This window comes from Berghia stephanieae, chromosome 13 (genome assembly GCF_034508935.2).
Source record: "Berghia stephanieae isolate SIO BIC M18660-M18661 chromosome 13, UCSD_Bste_1.3, whole genome shotgun sequence".
NCBI lineage: Eukaryota > Metazoa > Mollusca > Gastropoda > Nudibranchia > Aeolidiidae > Berghia > Berghia stephanieae.
The window spans coordinates 26,210,365-26,229,926 of record NC_088372.1 but is presented as its reverse complement, the minus strand read 5'-3'; the positions used below and the strand labels follow the sequence as shown (position 1 = coordinate 26,229,926).

Here is a 19,562-nt window from a genome sequence, read left to right as displayed (position 1 = left end):
CTATATCAATTAGGCATTTGAACACCATTGTGGCAATTTTGAACTCCACTATCTCTTTGACAGAACTCCAATGTAGAGACCAAAGGATGGACCTGATGTGCTCTGTAGACTTAGAGAGGGGTTACTAATCTAACCACCCCATTTTTTGACTTTCTACATGTTATTACTTATACAACGTGGAGCATCTAGGAGCATAACATTACAGTAATCAAGTCAGCTCATCATAAGTGAATTAATTTTTAAAATTTAAGAATTAGTATCAATCAATTTTCTTATTTTGCTAAATAATGTTTCTCGGATGAAAATATGAAGATTGACAGGCTTTTGTGACATGTGTTTTGATGGAAATATCATAATCCAAATAATGACAGGCTTTTGTGCCATTTGTTTTCATGGAAATATCAGAATCCAAATAATGACAGGCTTTTGTGACATGTGTTTTCATGGAAATATCAGAATCCAAATAATGACAGGCTTTTGTGACATGTGTTTTCATGGAAATATCAGAATCCAAATAATGACAGGCTTTTGTGACATGTGTTTTCATGGAAATATCAGAATCCAAATAATGGTAGAAATATCAGAATCCAAATAATGACAGGCTTTTGTGACATGTGTTTTCATGGAAATTTCAGAATCCAAATAATGACAGGCTTTTGTGACATGTGTTTTCATGGAAATATCAGAATCCAAATAATGACAGGCTTTTGTGACATGTGTTTTCATGGAAATATCAGAATCCAAATAATGGTAGAAATATCAGAATCCAAATAATGACAGGCTTTTGTGACATGTGTTTTCATGGAAATTTCAGAATCCAAATAATGACAGGCTTTTGTGACATGTGTTTTCATGGAAATATCAGAATCCAAATAAACCCATAAATTAAGGATGGAACTAGTTTTACGGAAATTTATGCGAGCATCTTTAATGTCTAAAGATGTTACATATATTTTATGTCTATGATGATTTGTTCTTTTAGGAACATTAGGAATTCGGTATTAGAGTTTTAACCTATTAGACATCATCCAGGTTTTGATGTTTGTTCAGCATTCTTGGATGGTGGGTATTTATTGCTGGGGTGAATTCTGGGTTGTCTTTAGTGAGTGATACATAAAACTGGGTGTCATCAGTGCATAAATGATGAACGATGTTATTAAATCACTGAAAGGGGCCATGCAAATATATGTCATCTTGTATTTTCATCAATTACAGATCCTGTAAAAGTGTTGAAATTCTTAGTTGTTTTGAGTGTGCATATTTTGTACACTTTTAGTTGGATATTATAGCTAAATTTTCTTTTTTCTTGCAGATGACAAATTGGAAGCTGAAAGTCAAGAGATTGTCACTGCTAATTCAGACCAAGAACTTAGAATCACCCATCCCAAAGAAGAATCAAAGAAGGCAAAACCATCTGAAACTTCTTTAGCAAGTAAACAGCCCCAGCCTGCTGCACCTAAACTCCAATTCAAATTAAAAACAGACCCGGAGAGTGGTAAAGCAAAAGTCTCTTTTAATCTCGGCAAGTCTTTAAGAAGGGGTATCATTCCCCTGAAGACAGTGGAGAAGGAGGAAAAAGAAGAAAAAGAGGATAATGTTGAGGATGATGGTAACAGGGATAACGATAATGAAAATTCTATTGTAAAAACGGCTGGTGGTGAAGTGTTGGCCACCAGGTTCAAAGTAGCCAAAAAGTTTGAGATGTTTAGACCAGATATGTTAGTCACAAAACAGCCCCTAGTTGTTCAATTACCTACAACAACAGCAACAACTCTCTCTGCTGTAGAGAGTGTTGATGTTGCCATAGCTCCTGCCTCAAAGAGTAAGATTATCAACCCAGCTGCTGCTGCTGCCGTAGCTGCTGTTAATGCTGCCATTGCTGCTTCTGAATCTGCAGGTTCGATTACAGAAGACACTGAGGCAGACCCTGTCAAAAGAGAAGATGACACAGTTTCAGAGGAAAAGAAGGCAGATGGAAAAGAGGTATTGGATGACATTAAAGAACAGTCATGTGATAAGGTTGATAAAGACAGATGTGATGAAAAGGAAAAGATAGTGAAAGAAAAAGCTGATAACGAGGAAGATGAGAAAATGAAAGAAAGGAAGAAGAGAGATTCTGTGGAGAAAAGTAAAAGATCCACAAGAGCAAGCAGCAGAGACAGAACTGATAGCCGAAGTGGGAGGGATAGCAGGGAAGAAAAGTCGAGGAGGAGGGAAGAAAAAGAAGATGAAGACAGGAGAGATAAAGATAGACACAGCCGTTACTCTAAGAGGAGGGAAGATAGAGATTACTTGCCCTCCGACCGGCGGTCCAGAAATTTCAGGAGAAGCAGAAGCGGCAGCTGGGGAAGGGGTAAAAGTAGAAGTAAGTCTCCCGATCATAGGGATTACTCAAGGAGAGGTGAGAGAGGGACACGGAGAGACAGGAGTAGGAATTATGATAAGGATAGTGGGATTTATAATCGCAGGAGAGAGAGGGATAGAAGAGGACGGGAATCAGATATTCAAAGAGAGAGGAGTAAGTCAAAGGATAGAGATAGCACGGGAAAAGAAGCAAAGGAAAAGAGTGGAGATAAAACAAGAACTAAAGGGAGAAACAGGGAGAGGAGCAAATCGCAAGAAGAAAGAGAGGTCAGAAAAATGGATGAGAAGGATAGAAAAACAAGTAAGAAGATGGATGACAATGATAAAAATATAAGTAAATTGAGTGAAATGGATGAAGAAATTGTTAGAGAGAAGAATGAGATGGCAGATAGAGAGGTTGATAAAAAATCAAAGCTTGTTGATGAGGATTCGGAGAAAAGAAAAGAAGATACAGACGGTAGTGGAGATGGTAATGAAAGTGATTCAATGGAAAACAAAAGGAATAATAAGAAATCAGATGAAAATGATGAGTATGCTAATAATGATTCAAAGATGGACAAGGAGAAGAAGAAATCAGATGATAATGATGAGAATGATTTAGTGAACAGTGATTCAAAGAAGGAAAAAGGGAATAGAAAGAAATCACATGATAGCGATTATCCCCTCGATGTAGTGGATAAGTATGATGATAGTGATGAAAGAAAACATCATAATGAAGAAGTAAAAAGAGATATGAAACCGACTGTTTCAAAAGAAATGTCTGAAGACCATGAAGACAATAGAACGATATCAGAAAGGAAAGCGGATTCAGAAGGAAGACAGAGGAAAGGGAGGAAAGGTGATGATGACCCAGTAGAATCAGAGGTCAAAGAAAAAAATAAAGATGTCAGGGACAAAAAGGGCAAAATCAGAAGCCGTCTTCGTTCTAATTCTGAGGAGAGAGATAGGAAAGAAAAAGAAATCGTGGTGGATAGAAAGAATAGAGGAAAAGGATATTCTGATAAAGACAGCAGAGATAGATCTGCCTCACCTTCAGATGGAAATAAAGATTGGAAGAGGTCTAAAAGGGAAATTCAAGATGAAAACTTGACCTCATCCTCAAAACGTGAAAGAAGACCATCAGGAGATGAACCTAGGGATTTGGATGATAATGATAGATCACAAGGAAGAAGATGGCATCGTCAACGGTGGTCTGAGTCACCAGAAAGAATCAAGCAGGACTCTCGACAGTCAAAACCAGAAAAAGATAGAACTATAGATGACAAGAGAAGGAAAAATGAGAAACAAGATGTGGGAAATTCCTCTGTGTCACTTGGGCAAGTATTTTTAGACCTTTCAGCAATTCCTGAGAAAAGTAAATGGGAAATGGATGAGGATGAAGAGGAGAAGCCCTCTAATATTGTAGTTGAAGATATTGATGAAATCAGCGAAAGGGAAATGCCTCGCAGGTTTCCACCTCAAAGACCAATAATGAGCTCGAGAGATTTGGAAAGAGTTCAAGGATTTCAGCAAAGAACATCGTCTTCTGCGGGCAGATCAGGTCGGACAAGTCGATGGTCAGCAGCAGAGGCAGAACCGCGAGAATTTAGAGACAGGAGGTCAGTTATTGAAGAGGAAAGGAGAGCAAAGTATAAGAAAACAGAGAAAATTGATGATAAAAACAAAGACAAAGAAGACGGAAACAAAGACAAAGAAGACAGAAACAAAAGCAAAGATGACAGAAACAAAAGCAAAGATGACAAAAACAGAAACAAAGATGGAAACTCGGATGAAGATGCAAAGAATATAAGTGAGGAATCAGAAAACCTAGGAGATGATTCTGAAAAAGACAGGAAGAAGTCAAAAGAAAAATCCTCAAAGACTGAGTCAATGTTGTCTTTTCAAGATAGTGCTGCAAAACTTAAAGATGAAGATTTATCTCCAGAGTTGAGCAGACAGAATAAAAAAGCTTATGATAACCTAGACATAGAAAAGACAAAAGGATCCAATAGTTCAGAATCTGAACTTGAACATGTAGACAGTAAAGTGGAAAAATCCAGTCAGAGGAAGGTCAGTGAGCACATAAAAAGTGAAAAGGTTCCAGGGAGGAGCAGTCAAGAGGATAAGAAATCGAAATCCCCCATAAGAATGAAGACGAAAAAGAAAAAGAAAACAAAGAAAAAGTTGAAATCTAGAGTTGATACATCAGATAGTTCATCAGGGGAAGGAGAGGTTGAAACTGATTCACCCAAGGATGTCAAAGACAAACAGGTAACAGAATCTTTACTGCATGGAAAGGATAAAGAGACAACTGATTCAATACCTGTCTATGAACTGGAACGTCAGTCAAGAGATTGTTTTGAACATACTGAATCAGCGGTATCTGAAAAGAGTAGATACAAAAAGATGCATTTAAAATCTGACCAAAAGGATGAGATTGAGAACACTAACTTAAAAGATCCCATTGAGCGAGCTGATTCAAGAACATCTCAGAGAGGGAAGGAGATAAGTAGACGATCACATTCAATTGACAGAGAAAGTGTTTCCTCCAGAGATCCTACAGAAAGATCTGAGTCTAGATCATCTCAGAGAAGTAGAGATAGCAGACGACGATCGAGGTCTCATGACAGAGGAAGCAATTCTTCAAGAGACCTACTTGATCGGCCAGACTCTAGAGCATCTCAGAGAAGTTTAGATAAAAGAAACCGTTCTAGATCTCCGAAAAGAAAAGGTCTCAAGCAATCCAGGTCATACCAGCATGGTCCAAGTTATGCTCTGAGGCGTTCCTGGTCACGAGAGAGACGAGAAGGGTCCAATAGTCGTAGTAGAAGATCTAGTTCCAGATCTCCTTCCAGAAAAGATCGAAGTCGAAGGAAACGGTCAAGATCAGGATCTAATTCTTCAAGCAGCAAAGATATTAAAACAAGATCTGTTGATGATAAAAAATCGAAGTATTCCATTCATGATAAGAAAAGTAAATCTATGAGGCCTTCTAAATCACCATCACCTGGACCCTCTAGATCACAGTCATCTGGGCCGTCTAGATCGCAGTCACCTGGGCCCTCTAGATCACAGTCACCTGAAAATGTGAAGAAACATAAGAAAAAGAAGAAAAAGAAAGAAAAAGAGAAGGGCAAAGAAAGCAAGGAAATTGAGCCGTCAAAACGTGAAAAACGTTATGACGATTTTCCTAACACTGCAATGGTAGAGTTGGACGCTATTCCTGTCCCAGAAGATATTCCAATGCCATCAGACTCAGTTGATACTAGCTCAAGTAAAACTCGAAGTAAGGACAAGGAAGAAGTCACAGGAAAAGATGATTTAGAGGCAGTGGAGATGGATATATCTGATGACAGCAATGATCAAGAGGAAGAAGAAAAGTTATTCCAGAAAAAGGAGAATCTCTCAAAAGAAACTGTAAGAAGTATTTCAGCAGGATCATCAATGGATTTGCAAGCAAATCAAGGCCAAAAGTCAAAGAAGGAGGATAAGAATGTCTGTCAACAAATTAAATTCTCCATTGGAATATCAGGATCGAGTAAGAAGTTGTTGAAGCCTCTACAGTCCTCTAATTTACTGAATGACGGTGATGAAAGCGATAGTGACAAAAAAGTTAGAAGGAGACGGCTTCTTGATGGGTGTAGTGACAGCGATGACGAAGATGTACGAATTAAATCCCGTAAACATAAAGCACAAGATAATATCACAATAGCTCTTAAAGCTTCAAAAGTCAGTACAGATCTCACGACGTTGACTCGAGAGTCAGGTGATGACATGGAGGAAAATGCTACTTTAAATGAACATAAATTGGAAACAAATGATGATAGAAACTTGACCAGTGGAGAGAGCAGAGAGACCAAAATTGAGCTGAAAAGCGATGATGAAGGCAATTCTGCCAGTGAGAATAAGGATATGAAAGCTGATGTTGAGACCAAACCAAAACCTGTTGAACGTCTAAAATTTAAATACATTCCACTTTGGGAGATGGAAGGGGAGAAGCGACCAAGCCCTAAATATGAAGAAACCCCTGTTAATGCTTCACTTGGTCTTGGTATTGATTACGACAGCAACAGTTCTGATACTGAAGTTGAAAAGGGAAGTAATCCATCCCCCTCCAAGAAATCTCCGGATAAAAGATTGAAAAAGGAAAAGGAAGAATGCATAAATGAAAACCCCCACCTTGAAAAAATTGATGAAACTAATCTCAGTGAAAAAATAGGCTTGACACAAAAGCATAAGGAAACAGAAGATTGTCCAGGTTTTGTTTCAAGGTCAAAAGACTTGTCATCTGAAAAGGCAACAGACAGAGAAGATAAACCATTTTCAATAACTGCTAAAGTAACAGATATGTCTGAGGTGTATTCACCATCACACCCATCTATGGAAGATGAGGATGATATGGGTGAAACTGTTACCACTGCCACAACCACTGCCATCAATTCAGGTCAAAGTTCTGAATCAAAGTCCTCTGATAAAAATGTTTCATCAAGCACTCTTCCTTCTGCCGTCCCTGTCAGTACACCTCTGCTCCAGCATGGAGAAGGACCGTCCTTACTCTCACATATCCCATTGCCTACTATGTTGCAACCTGTTGGACAGCAAGTCTCAGTGCAAACACTACCAACGCCTAACAATTCAGCTTCCCAGATCTCAACAACAAAGTCATACTCCAGCAAGTTCCGTATTTCCAGATTCGACCAAGGGCCCTCTCCAATCCAACAATTACCTCCACCTACCCAAATTTTACCGGTGGCTCCACCACTGCAAACAACAGCAAAGCTACCACTAACGCCGCAACCAGTACCTGTACCACCACAACCAACACAAGCAGTGTCACCTCTACCCACACTAGCATCTGATGTGTTAAGTACTCCACTTCTATTACCACTGCACCAACAGTTGCAACAGCAGCATATCTCTCACACATCAGCCACTGCTGATGGTGATGAAGTGACACCTTCAGAGACTCTAGTAACACCTTTACAGGTATTTTCTACCCCTTTGGTAACATCTACGGCAACATCATCATCACCCCCACCTCAAATATCCGTGGTATCCAAATCTGACTCTAAAACAGTATCTCCTCGTGTTGATGTAACTGAATCAGTTACTGCAAAACAACCCCTATCCTCCTCAATCTTAAGACAGTCCAGAGAAGATGTTTCCTCCAAAGATGGTGACCTTTGTATTTCAACAACAAGCATGGATCATCAAAGTTCTTTTGAAAACTCACCCAAAAACCAAACAGATAAGTCTTCTGTATCAAGACCTGTCATTTCCTCTCAGACCAAGACGAGTATGGAGGATAAAATAGCTTCAGTGTCATTAATTAAACCTCCTGTCATTTTTTCATCACAAGACATTGCCTCTGATATTTTACTATCGCTTCAAGACTTATCTAGCATTCCTTTACCAGGAGAAGTGATAAAGCCATCAACATCCTTATCGTCACCATCTGTTTCATCATCATCATCAATATCATCATCATCATCACAATCAAAGAAAGGAATACCTGCTAAGATAGATAAAGGTACAAGTGATGCTGATACTACTGTGCATTTGGAAAGTGTAAAGAGTAAACCTAATGTTTCTAAAACATCCCTTAATCAGCCTCCTTCTCAAATAACACAACCTGGAGTGGATCATTCATTGGAAACATTAGTTCAGGAACCACTTCCGTCTAGTGCACTTTCCACATCTTTATCAACACCAACAAATCCTTCAAATGAAATAGATCAAAGTCGCAGTTCATCTTTACTACCACAATCGGCATCATCAACAGCATTATTGTCTTCATCACCAGCCATTCCAGATGCCACTGCCTGTCAAACAATGACATCTATAAGTACTCTTCAGTCTTCGACCTCCATTTTAGAATCTATATCATCTTCTTCATCATCAACGTCATTATCATCCTCGTCGTCGTCGTCTGGAGAAAAGAAAAAACGATTTTTACAGTCTCCACTTGCAATTGGTCTTTTACCAAAGATACAAGCTCAGTCACCTTTATCCATAGGACCTCTGCCAAAATTAGCTCCTGTATCCTCCAAAGAGCAGCAGCAATCATCAATTATATTCTCCAAATCTCTAGTTGACAAAATGAAAACAAAAAACGTGAGTTCTGGTAGTAGTTTAAGTGCAGCTGCTCCAACTCAAATTGCTTCATCAAGCACCTCTTCATCTAGAATTCATATGGTTCTGAAGAATAAGATATCCACTGTGTCAAAGACTATAGTGCCAGGGTTTGAAGATGACGGAAGTGACAGTGAAGGGGAGATGAAAGCTCCTGACAAGACTGAGTTTCAGCCTCCAACAGTTGATAGTAGTGAAAGTGATAGCACACTACCCACTTTAAGTGATAGCACACTACCCACTTCTACATCTGTGAGTGCTATTTGTAGTATTCCCTCCCTAGGTCAATTGCCAGTGAGATCAAGTACTGAAATCAACTTACCAGGGGTGTTAGCAGATTGTGAGAATATGGCAAAAGCAACAGTGGAAACTTTTCCCGTCAAAGTTATTACAAGTACTCGTGTTGGAGGGGAGATGCCGAGAGAGAATTTGAGAGATTTTGATGCTGTTAATGCCAAGAGTCAAAGGGATGAAGATGATTCGGAGAGAGTTAGCATAAGCAGTAGAAGCACTGTTAAAGAAAGAAGGAAAAGAGATGAAGAGGGGAAGGAGAGCAGTAAGAAAGATAAAACAGATGGGGAAAAGAGGAGATTGAGTCGCGCTGATGAAAGGGGTCCAGGTAGTGGTGGCAGTGGTAACCAGAGGAAGATTGCACAAACTGAGGAATTGGATTTTGATTTGAGTAAAGTTAAAAAGGAGAAGGAAGATGATTATGAAGATAGAAGTAAAAGCAAAAAGAAGATAGGAGATGGAAAAAATGATAAACGAAAGACCCCACTAGATTCTGACAAGGAGAGGGATAAACACGAGTCCAAACGAAGCAGAGATGGACAGTTTGGTGATCATCGAAAACGTAGGGCTAAGGATGATCATGATCACGATGATGGTAGTTTGGATAAAAAGCATGGAAACAGAAACAAGGATAGGAGTAGGAGCAGAAGCTATGAACGAGAACGCTCTAGAGATTGGGATTCTCGAGCTAGAGATAAGAAGAGAAGCAGAGAAAGAAGCTGGGAACATAATGAAGGTAGCCGTAAGGGAAGCAGTAGCAATAGGTCTAGTAAACGCAGTCGTCGTAGTAGAGAAAGAAGTAGAAGCAGGAGTCCAAATAGTCGAAGACGTGACAGTCGATATGAAAGAAAAAGAAGTTGGGAGAGAGATTATGATGATAGTGCAAATAGTGGAAGAGGAAATCGAAACAGAGATCGTAGTAGAAGCAGGGATAGAGATTATGACAGGAAATCAAGCAGAGGTGGAGACTTTGACAGAAAGCGAAGCAGGAGCAGAGAGCGTGATAGGAGGAGTTTTAGTAGTGGTTCTGACCAAGACAGGGGAAGGAGCAGGAGTCTAGAAAAAAGTTTGCAAAAGAGAAAGCCAAAGAGATCAGCAAAAGAGGATTTCTTGGAGGAGGTAAGCAAAATCGATGCTGCCTATTCTTCTCAGGCTAAAGGAAGCCTGTCTTCTTCTATTCCTTCTGCTGAAGGATTAAACCAAGGAGGAAGTTACTATCCCAATTCTGCCGGAGATTTGAGTGGTAGTGTCAGTGGAATGTACACTGATGGTCATGGTATGGCCTACATGGACCAACAGCAACAATCTGTCCCAGTTAGTGTGCCAAATTATACTGGAATGGCAGGCTATGAAGGTCAAGTTCACATACCGGATGTTGCAAATATTCCAGGAGGCCAGCACTACAACCCTTATGACAATCAATGGCAACAGCAACAGTCACAATCTCATGAACAATATACTATCCCAGCTCAACACTATCCGCCTGGTATTCCTGTTGTTAATGAACATGGTATGCTGCAACATCAACAAGAAGCTGCTTATCCACCCCATTATCAACACCAACAAGAGCATCACCATCATCATCATCAGCAGCAGCATCATCCACCTCAACCTCATTTACCCCCTCAGCAACAGTTTGCACAGCAAGTTCCAAACCAATTTCCTCCTCCTGTTCCTAATCCCCAGCAACCTCTTCAACAACATTACCTCTCTCAACCTCATCATCCACCTCAATCAGTACTACCACCAGCGCAGCAAAACCCTCATGACATTTCACATACAGATCCATCCTTGCCATTGCAAAACTATCCAGGTATGCATCTACCCCCTCAACCCGTTGGGCCACCTCAAGAAATGACAGAATTTCAAACTCATCAACTTCCAATATCAAATGATTTTCACCCGCAGCATCAAGGACCACAACCACCTCATCATCATAATCCTAACACTTTGGTACCTCTGTCACAAGGGAATCAAAATGACTACAACTTCTCATCATCATCCAAGGAAATAACTTCATCAGGAGCAAGCAATCCTCCGCCAGTAATTCAACCATCTCAAACAGCAGCCACGTCAGCATCTTCATTGCCATCATCTTTGGTAGACAATTCTAAACCGACAAACAAAAGTCAAACATTACCAGATTCACGCACAGTCGGTAGAACTGAGGGTAAACCTAGAAGATCTCGATTCTCCGCTCCTCATGACCATCATCATTCTAACTCCACAACCATTTATGATGATGCGGGTAGTAACAGTTCAAACATAAACCCAATGCAAGAATTGCTCAGTAAACAGACACCCTCAACACAACAGTTGGTGGCTATGCTGTCAGCAGTCGAATCAAATGATAAGAAAGACGAGACGGGAAGCAACGAGGGATACGTAAAGAAAACTCTGCCTGAACCAGAAGATGCTGCAGCCATGGAGTCGATGGTTTCCTCCTCTGGGGTTGAGGATACACAGGTAGACAATTCAGAAGAAAACAGCTCTGGCACTGAATCCTCCACCATGAGACCTTTGAAGGTAAGAGGCACTATTTATTGTGATGTTTATGTTTCTTGTTTTGTTTTAGGTTTTCAAAATATATATTGTGGATGGGTGTTTTTAATTTGTGCGGCTATGTGGTCTAATGGTATGACACTTGCCTTTGGATCGGAAGGTCCTGGGTTCAAGTTGAGTCCTTGGAGAAGGCTCTTTACTCACATTCTCTCACTGTACTCAGGTGTAAGATGAGTACCTGGCCTTAAAAAGCGTTGTCTCTGTCCAAAAACATTGTAATACCGCCTAACAGGCGTCATGCCCCGTCCTACATGTTAAATGTTGCTGTTGGCCAGGGATCCTGTGTAAATCGCTTTGAGCACGTTTAGTGGATATTGCTCCATATAAAAGCTCAATTTTTTAACAACAAATTTCAATCAAAGTTTTTCTTCCTTTTTGGTGTTGCTGGTAAGAATAATGCTCTCTGGGTTAAAGAGCGAGTTGACCTCAGGGCCATTAGATGGTTTGTGACTCGAACCCAGCACCATCCATATAGTGAGTGAAGACCATACAGTTTTGCCAATATGTCCCTTCTGAAATAGAAATAGAAATAATGGTTAAATTAAATTAAATTGAAGCCCTCTTTCTTGCCAAAACAATATATCAGCCTGAAGAGTATGAAACACTCAGTGTACATATGTATGTGCTTAACCCTCTCCTTACCACCTACAGCAAAATCGTCACATTTGTTACGACACAATATACATTTGTTCTTATTCACATCACAATGATCTTTGTTTGATTAATAAGAACATAAAGTTGTTTTGTAGAGAGATTGTTTGAGTTTAAAAAAATCAAATTTTCTGTAGGTAAACCTGCCATTTTGGGAAAATATACTGAAAATGGTCGGTAAGGAGAGAGTTAATGGACATTTAAAGTGAGTGAGATGAGGAGAAAGCCCTCTTGGCAATGAACTGCTACCCTTGTTTTCATGTCTTTTGAAGTTTTCATTGCCAGTTAAATATAACAATTAATTTTAAAGAACTGAACTTTTTTATTTTCCTCTGTTTTTTTAACCTCAGGAATGAGAGACTTCCAATGTTTGTCGTCACTTTGCCAGTTTATTTTTATCTTCTTTTTATATATTTTACATACACAATAAACATAGGCATAGGGATATTGACCTTAAAACTGAATTTCATGTTATAATTAAATCAGTCTTCTGTCTTTTGTGAGAGTTTTTTTTTTGGTATGACACTTGCCCTCGGATTAGTATGCCCCAGGTTTGAGTCCTGCTGAGCCGTGCCAAGTTGAGTACTTGGAAAAGGCTCAGTTCTCACATTTTCTCATCGTACTTGGGTGTAAAATGAGTAGCTGGCAGTTACCAGTTAACAGCATTGTCTCTTGTTGTCTGTTGAAAAAGTCCCATATTTAAGTGTTGCTGCTGGCTAAGGACCCATTATAAAGTGCTTTGAGCACTTTTAGTGGATATTGTGCTCTACAAATTCTCCAATTAAAAAAAAAAAAATTAAAATGTTTACCTCAACTCAATCAAGTGATCAATTTTTTTTTTTTCAGCAATTGATGTTTATATTTAGAGAAACTTTTAACTCTTCATCGAGAATAAATCATATCTGATGATCCTGGTGAAATTTTAAGGAAGATTCAGAAGGAAAAATTATATTGAAATCTCAAAGTGTCTTAAAAATTAATATTGATTCTATGGTTTAGGTAAAATACTCTCAACATCTGCCAGCTGAGTGCTCTTGAATTGTTTTTAAACGTGGATTTGGGTCAAATATTTGCTGAGATGTCAACATATTATTTGAAACGCATTTTTAACATTCCGATTCGTGGAGATTTCAGATATTTTGAATGAAGTATACTCAATGTGTCATTGGGGCGTGGTTAAGGACTTTATTTGACTGAAACTATGCTTGATTGACAGTAACCTTCATTATTATTATAACAATTGTTTTTACATACATGTGCATTATCATATTCATAATACTAATACACATAACAAACACCCACCGCAGTGCCTTTGAAATAAAAATAATTTTTAAAAGATTAGGAGCGTACAAAGAAGGAACGAAATTGACATCACTCGGCTCTTTGTTATTGCTTTTAGACAGCCGTTTTGGTGATTAGTTCTCACTAAATTATATCAATCGGACTATAGACGTTCAAGATTGCACATTGTTTTCTTTGTTGGAACGTTGTATCCGGCTGTCGGGTGTTGCGAGTATTTTAACTTAACGCATAACATCAATCAGGCAATAACAACAAACCGCATGATGGAAAAGAACTTAACCCCCACCCCCTCCCCACTACACACACCACCACCACCACCACCACTAAGAAATACATTGATCATTGTACTTGCCACATACAGTGACATCGACTCAAGTAATAGAATTAGAAGAATGAAGATGCGGCCACTCAACTCTTTGTTATTATTGTTTCAATAGATAGTATGCAGATGACGTCACTCAGGCCTTTGTTATTGTTTTTGCCATCCGCGTTTGTGAGTTGTTCTCACTAAACTGTATTAACCAGACTATAAAAGTTCATGGTTACACAGAGTTTGTGTGTTGGTCCGTTATACTTCCGGATGGCAATGTTGTGAACTCCTTGGCCAAGCGCATTCTATCTATACCGCCATTTGGGTGATAAGTTCTCACTGAATTCTCTCAGACTATTATACAGTGGAGAGTGTTGGCACTTGATGTGCTGGGCAAAATTGGTGGATATTTTACTTAACTGGATGCCATCAATACAAACAAAAAAAACACGCAATTCCTACACATCCAACCGGTGTCAGCTCCCCTCTGCCCTCTCAATAATGATTATAGATAGAACGAAGTTGACGTCACTCGGGTCTGTTGTTGTCTCACCAGACTTAAAACGTTCAAGGTTATCTATTATATTTTTTAATGTTGGTTCGTTATATTTCCGGAAGGCAATGTTGTGACTTTCTTAAGCGCAAAGCATCTTTTGTATAGATAGTATACAGATGACGTCACTCAGGCCTTTGTTATTGTTCTTGCCATCCGCGTTTGTGAGTTGTTCTCACTAAACTGTATTAACCAGACTATAAAAGTTCATGGTTACACAGAGTTTGTGTGGTTGTCCGTTATACTTCCGGATGGCAATGTTGTGAACTCCTTGGCCAAGCGCATTCTATCTATAGATAGAACGAAGTTAACGTCACTCAGGTCTTTGTTATTGTTTTTTTTTGCCAGCCATTTTTTGTGAGTAATTCTCACTAAACTGTATTAACCTGACTATAAACGTTTAAGGCTACACATGGTTTTGTGTGTTGGTCCGTAAAATTTCCGAATGGCAATGTTATAAGTTTCTTTTCCAAGCGCACACTATCTTTTGATAGTATGCGCTTGGCTAAGAAGCTCACAACATTGCCATCCGGAAGTTTTACGGACCAACACACAAAACTGTGTATATCCATGAACTTTTATAGTCCGGTTAATACAGTTCAGTGAACATTACTCATAAACGCGGATGGCAAAAAAACAATAACAAAGACCTGAGTGACGTCATCTTCGAACTATCTATAGATAGTATGCGCTTGTCAAAGAAGCTCACAACATTGCTTTCCGGAAGTATAACGGACCAACACACAAAACAGTGTGTAACCATGAACGTTTCTAGTCTGGTTAATACAGTTTAGTGAGAATTACTCATAAACGCGGATGGTAAAAATCAATAACAAAGACCCGAGTGACGTCAACTTCTTTCTATCTGTTGGCCCCGACCAACACACAACATCCTCAGCAATCAACTACTTTACAAAGTATAAACAAACCTACACATTTCTCACCAAATCAAATTGACACACCCTGTTAGTCTGAGAACCATACAAAGGAAATGGTTTCATTCCAAGATGAAAAAGATCGTACAAATAAAAACCCTTAATAAAATGATTTTATAATATTGCAACCAGTCTTTAGCAATCCTAAGAATAATAGAGCGGCACTATTGGACCATACTGCAGTATCCGAATAAAATCCACACATTTTAAAACTAAATAATCCAGAAGCAAATTTTAATGCATTTGGAGAAATTTTAGTCTTTTTACTGATTGCAGGATTACATCATATGTGGATCATGGCCATTTGCTGAACACAAAAATTGTGAAATATTCTTCCTGAATACCAAAATAATGTGTTCCAAAAAGACAAGAATAAAAATATATGAGGAGTATTTATGATAGCCATACCTGACCATCTCTAGTCAAACATAGCTGACATCATCAATCCATTTATTTTTCTGAATTGATCTTTGTAGAAATTCACACAAATAACAAATACATGTTAGTTGGATCATATTGACAACGACACTTAACACCAATTGAAAACATCACACTTTATAACATACTGAGAAAAATTTTGGAAAAACAGAGACACGCACATCATTATTGCATTGAAAGCTACTTCAATCTTCCACTCATAAATTGTCATAATTATAGCCTTACTCCATGTAACCTTTTTGCCATTATTATAATTTTTAATTATTTTTTTTTTGACCGAGACAATACCTCCTGTTTCCAGTCAGGTAATAACATTTAACATGCAAGTAAAGAACTTTTTTTCCAAGGACTCACCTTTGCAGCACCCACTGTGGGACTAGAATACCAAACCTACGATTTGTAAGCCAAATGTCATACACATACTACCACAAGACCACAATATGTTATATGAAATGGAAGTGTTATTATTCCTTGTCTCAAACTTCATTCCAAAATTCGTTTTGAAAATTTACAGAATGGTAAATGGAGTACAATTGGGCTGGATTTTAACCACTCCCTCCCCCCCCCCCCCCCCCCCCCTACCTCTCAAGTCTCCAAAAAGTCTCTTTACCATTTCTGTCTAACAGGTGAAATCCAGGTGGAGGAGGAACAGTGAAGCAGAAGCTGTAGCCGATACATCATTGCCTCAATCCATTGAACCAGCTCCCAAATCAGGAACTGATTCGTTACTTTCTACCTCGGATGACAATGTACAGCCTCGGTCAAAGAAACCATTGAAACCAGAGAAGAATGAGGTGAGAGTGTGTAGGACTTTTTTTTTTAATTCATTGATATTATGTACATTAACTCACTCAATCCTAGAGATTTTTGCTACTTTTCAAAATTGGAAAAAAATGTATTATAAATGAGCAAGTACATAGATAGCTTTATTCAACTATCATTAACATGCAAAAACTAAAAACATCAGCTTTGATACTACGCCTATAATTTGTCTCAGAAAAATGTAAAATAGGCAAGGGGTAAAAGTAACCCGGGTAAACTACGGATATAGTCAGTGTTAGGGTTGAGTGAGTTAATATGTTATACAATGTTAAAAGAAGATGATCTGACCAGCAAACTATGTCTCCATTTCATATAGCACAAGTCCCATATCAGGTCGATTTTGGAATCAGCAATTTAAAAAATATCTCTCTGCCTATATCAAAGAGTCGTGTGGGCTGATGATGCATGTGAAATGCCCAAACAAGTAATTCGCAATGGCCAGAGTTTTCAATTGTTGTAACCCATCATTTTTCAAGAACAGACATGGCAAGGATGGGATTCATCCAACAATGCAATTAAATTTTATAAAACTACGACTACGAATAAGCAGATCAGATTTATTAAATGTGGCAGATTTTTACAAATATTTGAGCATTGTGAATGGAAAAATGCAATCATAAATGTTATTTTTGTTCTTGTTATTGTTATTATTATTATTATTATTATTATTATTATTATTATTATTATTATTATTATTATTATTATTATTATTATTATTATTATTAGTACTCTTATTATTATTACTATTATTATTATTATTATTATTATTATTATTATTATTATTATTATTATTATTATTATTATTATTATTATTATTATTATTATTATTATTATTATTATTATTACTATTATTATTATTGTACAATCTTTCTGTTTTAATACAGAATGTTGATGACAAAACCAAACAGACCAAAGAAAAAAGAGCAGGGAAACATGAAGAGAAAATGGATAGCGTGGAGAGCGACACAATTCCTGAAGGAAAAGAAGAGGATCTAGAAAGTGTGGTTAAAAGGACGGATTTTCCCAAGTTCGAGATCATTACAGAAAATATACATCTCACAGAGAGGTAAAATAGAAATGGTGTTGATAATCGATAGAATTACTAAACAGGCTCCACAGCAGATTATTCTTTAATGGAGCGTGAATCATCTTTGTCTATTAATGTAATTTTATGTTATCTTTCCTTACTCACCCCACACCCCCCCCCCCCCCCCCCCCCCCCCCCCCCTTTACCCCGTATACACACAAATCTAACTTATTCATCCTGCAATTCCAAATAATCATATTAATGGTATCTGCAGAACATTGAAAATCTGGTATAAGATGGATGCAAGACCAGAAATAAAAAGAAAACAGGAATAGAGATTTTTTTGTCAAAATCTTAAAAATGAGATTATCATGTTATAATAACATAATTTAATCTGGAAACTACGACTACGAGCAATGTCCTGATTATGAAATTGGATAGAGATTAGTTCAGAATAGAATATAGTTCCATAGAGTGCATTAATGATTATCCATATAAATTGTGGCTTATTTGTCATGTTCAAGTTAGGATATTTTGATTCATTGTTGATTCAATTACAGTTTTATTTGTTAACGTAAAATATTTTTATCATTTCAAGAATGCCAGCTAATATCTTTCAAATGATCTGTAATTTATTTTAAAATACATTAGAATATTTTCACATCCTGCAAAAAACCCTTTTGATCATAGTTTGTTGGGGTCTTTTTTTTTTAAAATTTTGCAGTCACACGATCTTAGCTCCACTAGTCTAAATTTTATTATTTTAAAGTTTGATAAAGTTTCACATCCTGCAAAAAAAAAAAAACCTTTTGATTATAGTTTGTTGGGGTTTTTTTTTTGGGGGGGAGGGGGGGGGGGGGGGGGGGGGGGGGGGGGGGTTTGCAGTCACTTGATCTTAGCTCCATTAGTATAAATTTTATTATTTTTAAGTTTGATAAAGTTGGTATACTAACATATTCCTAGTCCCAATTTAAAACCATATCATTTTGTATCTTAGTTTGAAACAAAAAAAAAAAGAAGAAAAAAGGAATTGATGAGGGAAGGCTATGCTAAATAAAAAAAATAATCCAAAACATTAAACTTATTTCCATAACTGTTCCTGGCACTGATATGACCTAATGTGTTGCAAGTGCCGTAAAACCTATAAAAACAAACTTATTTATACTGGTGCTTGCCATCTTAAAAATGTTGGATATTTTGTTTTTGATGTTTTTCAGGAAAAGATCAAAGAGCATGAAGAGAATGACATGTGACTGTACGACCTCCAGAGAAGATAGAGCCAATGATATTCCTGCCTGCGGCTCAGATTGTCTAAACCGTATGTTGATGATAGAGTGGTAAGTGGAAACTTAAGAAATTTATATTTAGGGTTTGGTTTAGAGTTTGTTTTAGAAATTAAACAGAGGAAGTGTAGTTTTTCGAAAACATAAAAGGTCTATGCAGCCGAAATTAAAATCAGATTCTGAAGTCTTTAACACACAGTAACAGTTGCTTGCTACCAGGCCTAATAGAAACTCACATACATCATCACTTTGAGGTTCACAGAAATAAAAAAGAAAAATTATTTTAGTACAGAAATCAATGCCTGTGAACTAAATATGAAAAATCATTTTCCAACATGTACTCCAATTACTCAGGAATATATTTTTTAAATATAGTTATAGATGTATGCGCTTGACTAAGAAGCTCATAACATTGCCATCCGGAAGTATAACGGACCAACACACAAATCTCTGTGTAACCAAAAACTTTTATAGCCTGGATAATACAGTTAAGTGAAAATTAGTCATAAACGTGGATGGCAAAAAATAATAACAAAGACCTGAGTGACGTCAACTTCGAACTATCTATACTGATTTGATCAGTTGTTTGCATTTGAGGCAGTGGCTGTGCATACTTGGGGTAGGTTGCTTTTCGACCACCCAGATCCTAACAATTTTTAATCTGTTTAGAAACTTTAATAAACCCCATAAAATGATAAAATACCAACTGAAAAAGTTAATTGAATTTATCTAGTTTACTTTTTTATATCATACATTTGTGTTTTGAAAAGATAGAATATGAAATGAACTGGACAGAAAGTGTGTGTTGCATAAAAGGACAATTTTTAGATATCAATATACAAGGGCTAGGCTAGTTTGCAGAAGCTAATATTAATGTCTGTATTTGTTGAGCTAATGACAGAAATTGATTTAT

The 19,562-nt window shown here is 37.6% G+C and overlaps 1 protein-coding gene across 2 annotated transcripts in view; it reads left to right on the top strand.

Annotated features, from left to right (window-relative positions):
* Positions 1–19,562, top strand: part of LOC144958572 (uncharacterized) — a 62,420-nt gene that overhangs the window by 16,228 nt on the left and 26,630 nt on the right. For both annotated transcript variants that reach the window (XM_078890641.1, XM_078890642.1), the window contains exons 5-8: positions 1,313–11,292; positions 16,144–16,311; positions 17,224–17,405; positions 18,584–18,703. In XM_078890641.1, the coding sequence (XP_078746767.1) occupies positions 1,313–11,292; positions 16,144–16,311; positions 17,224–17,405; positions 18,584–18,703 (10,450 nt within the window). The remainder of the gene's footprint in view (positions 1–1,312; positions 11,293–16,143; positions 16,312–17,223; positions 17,406–18,583; positions 18,704–19,562) is intronic.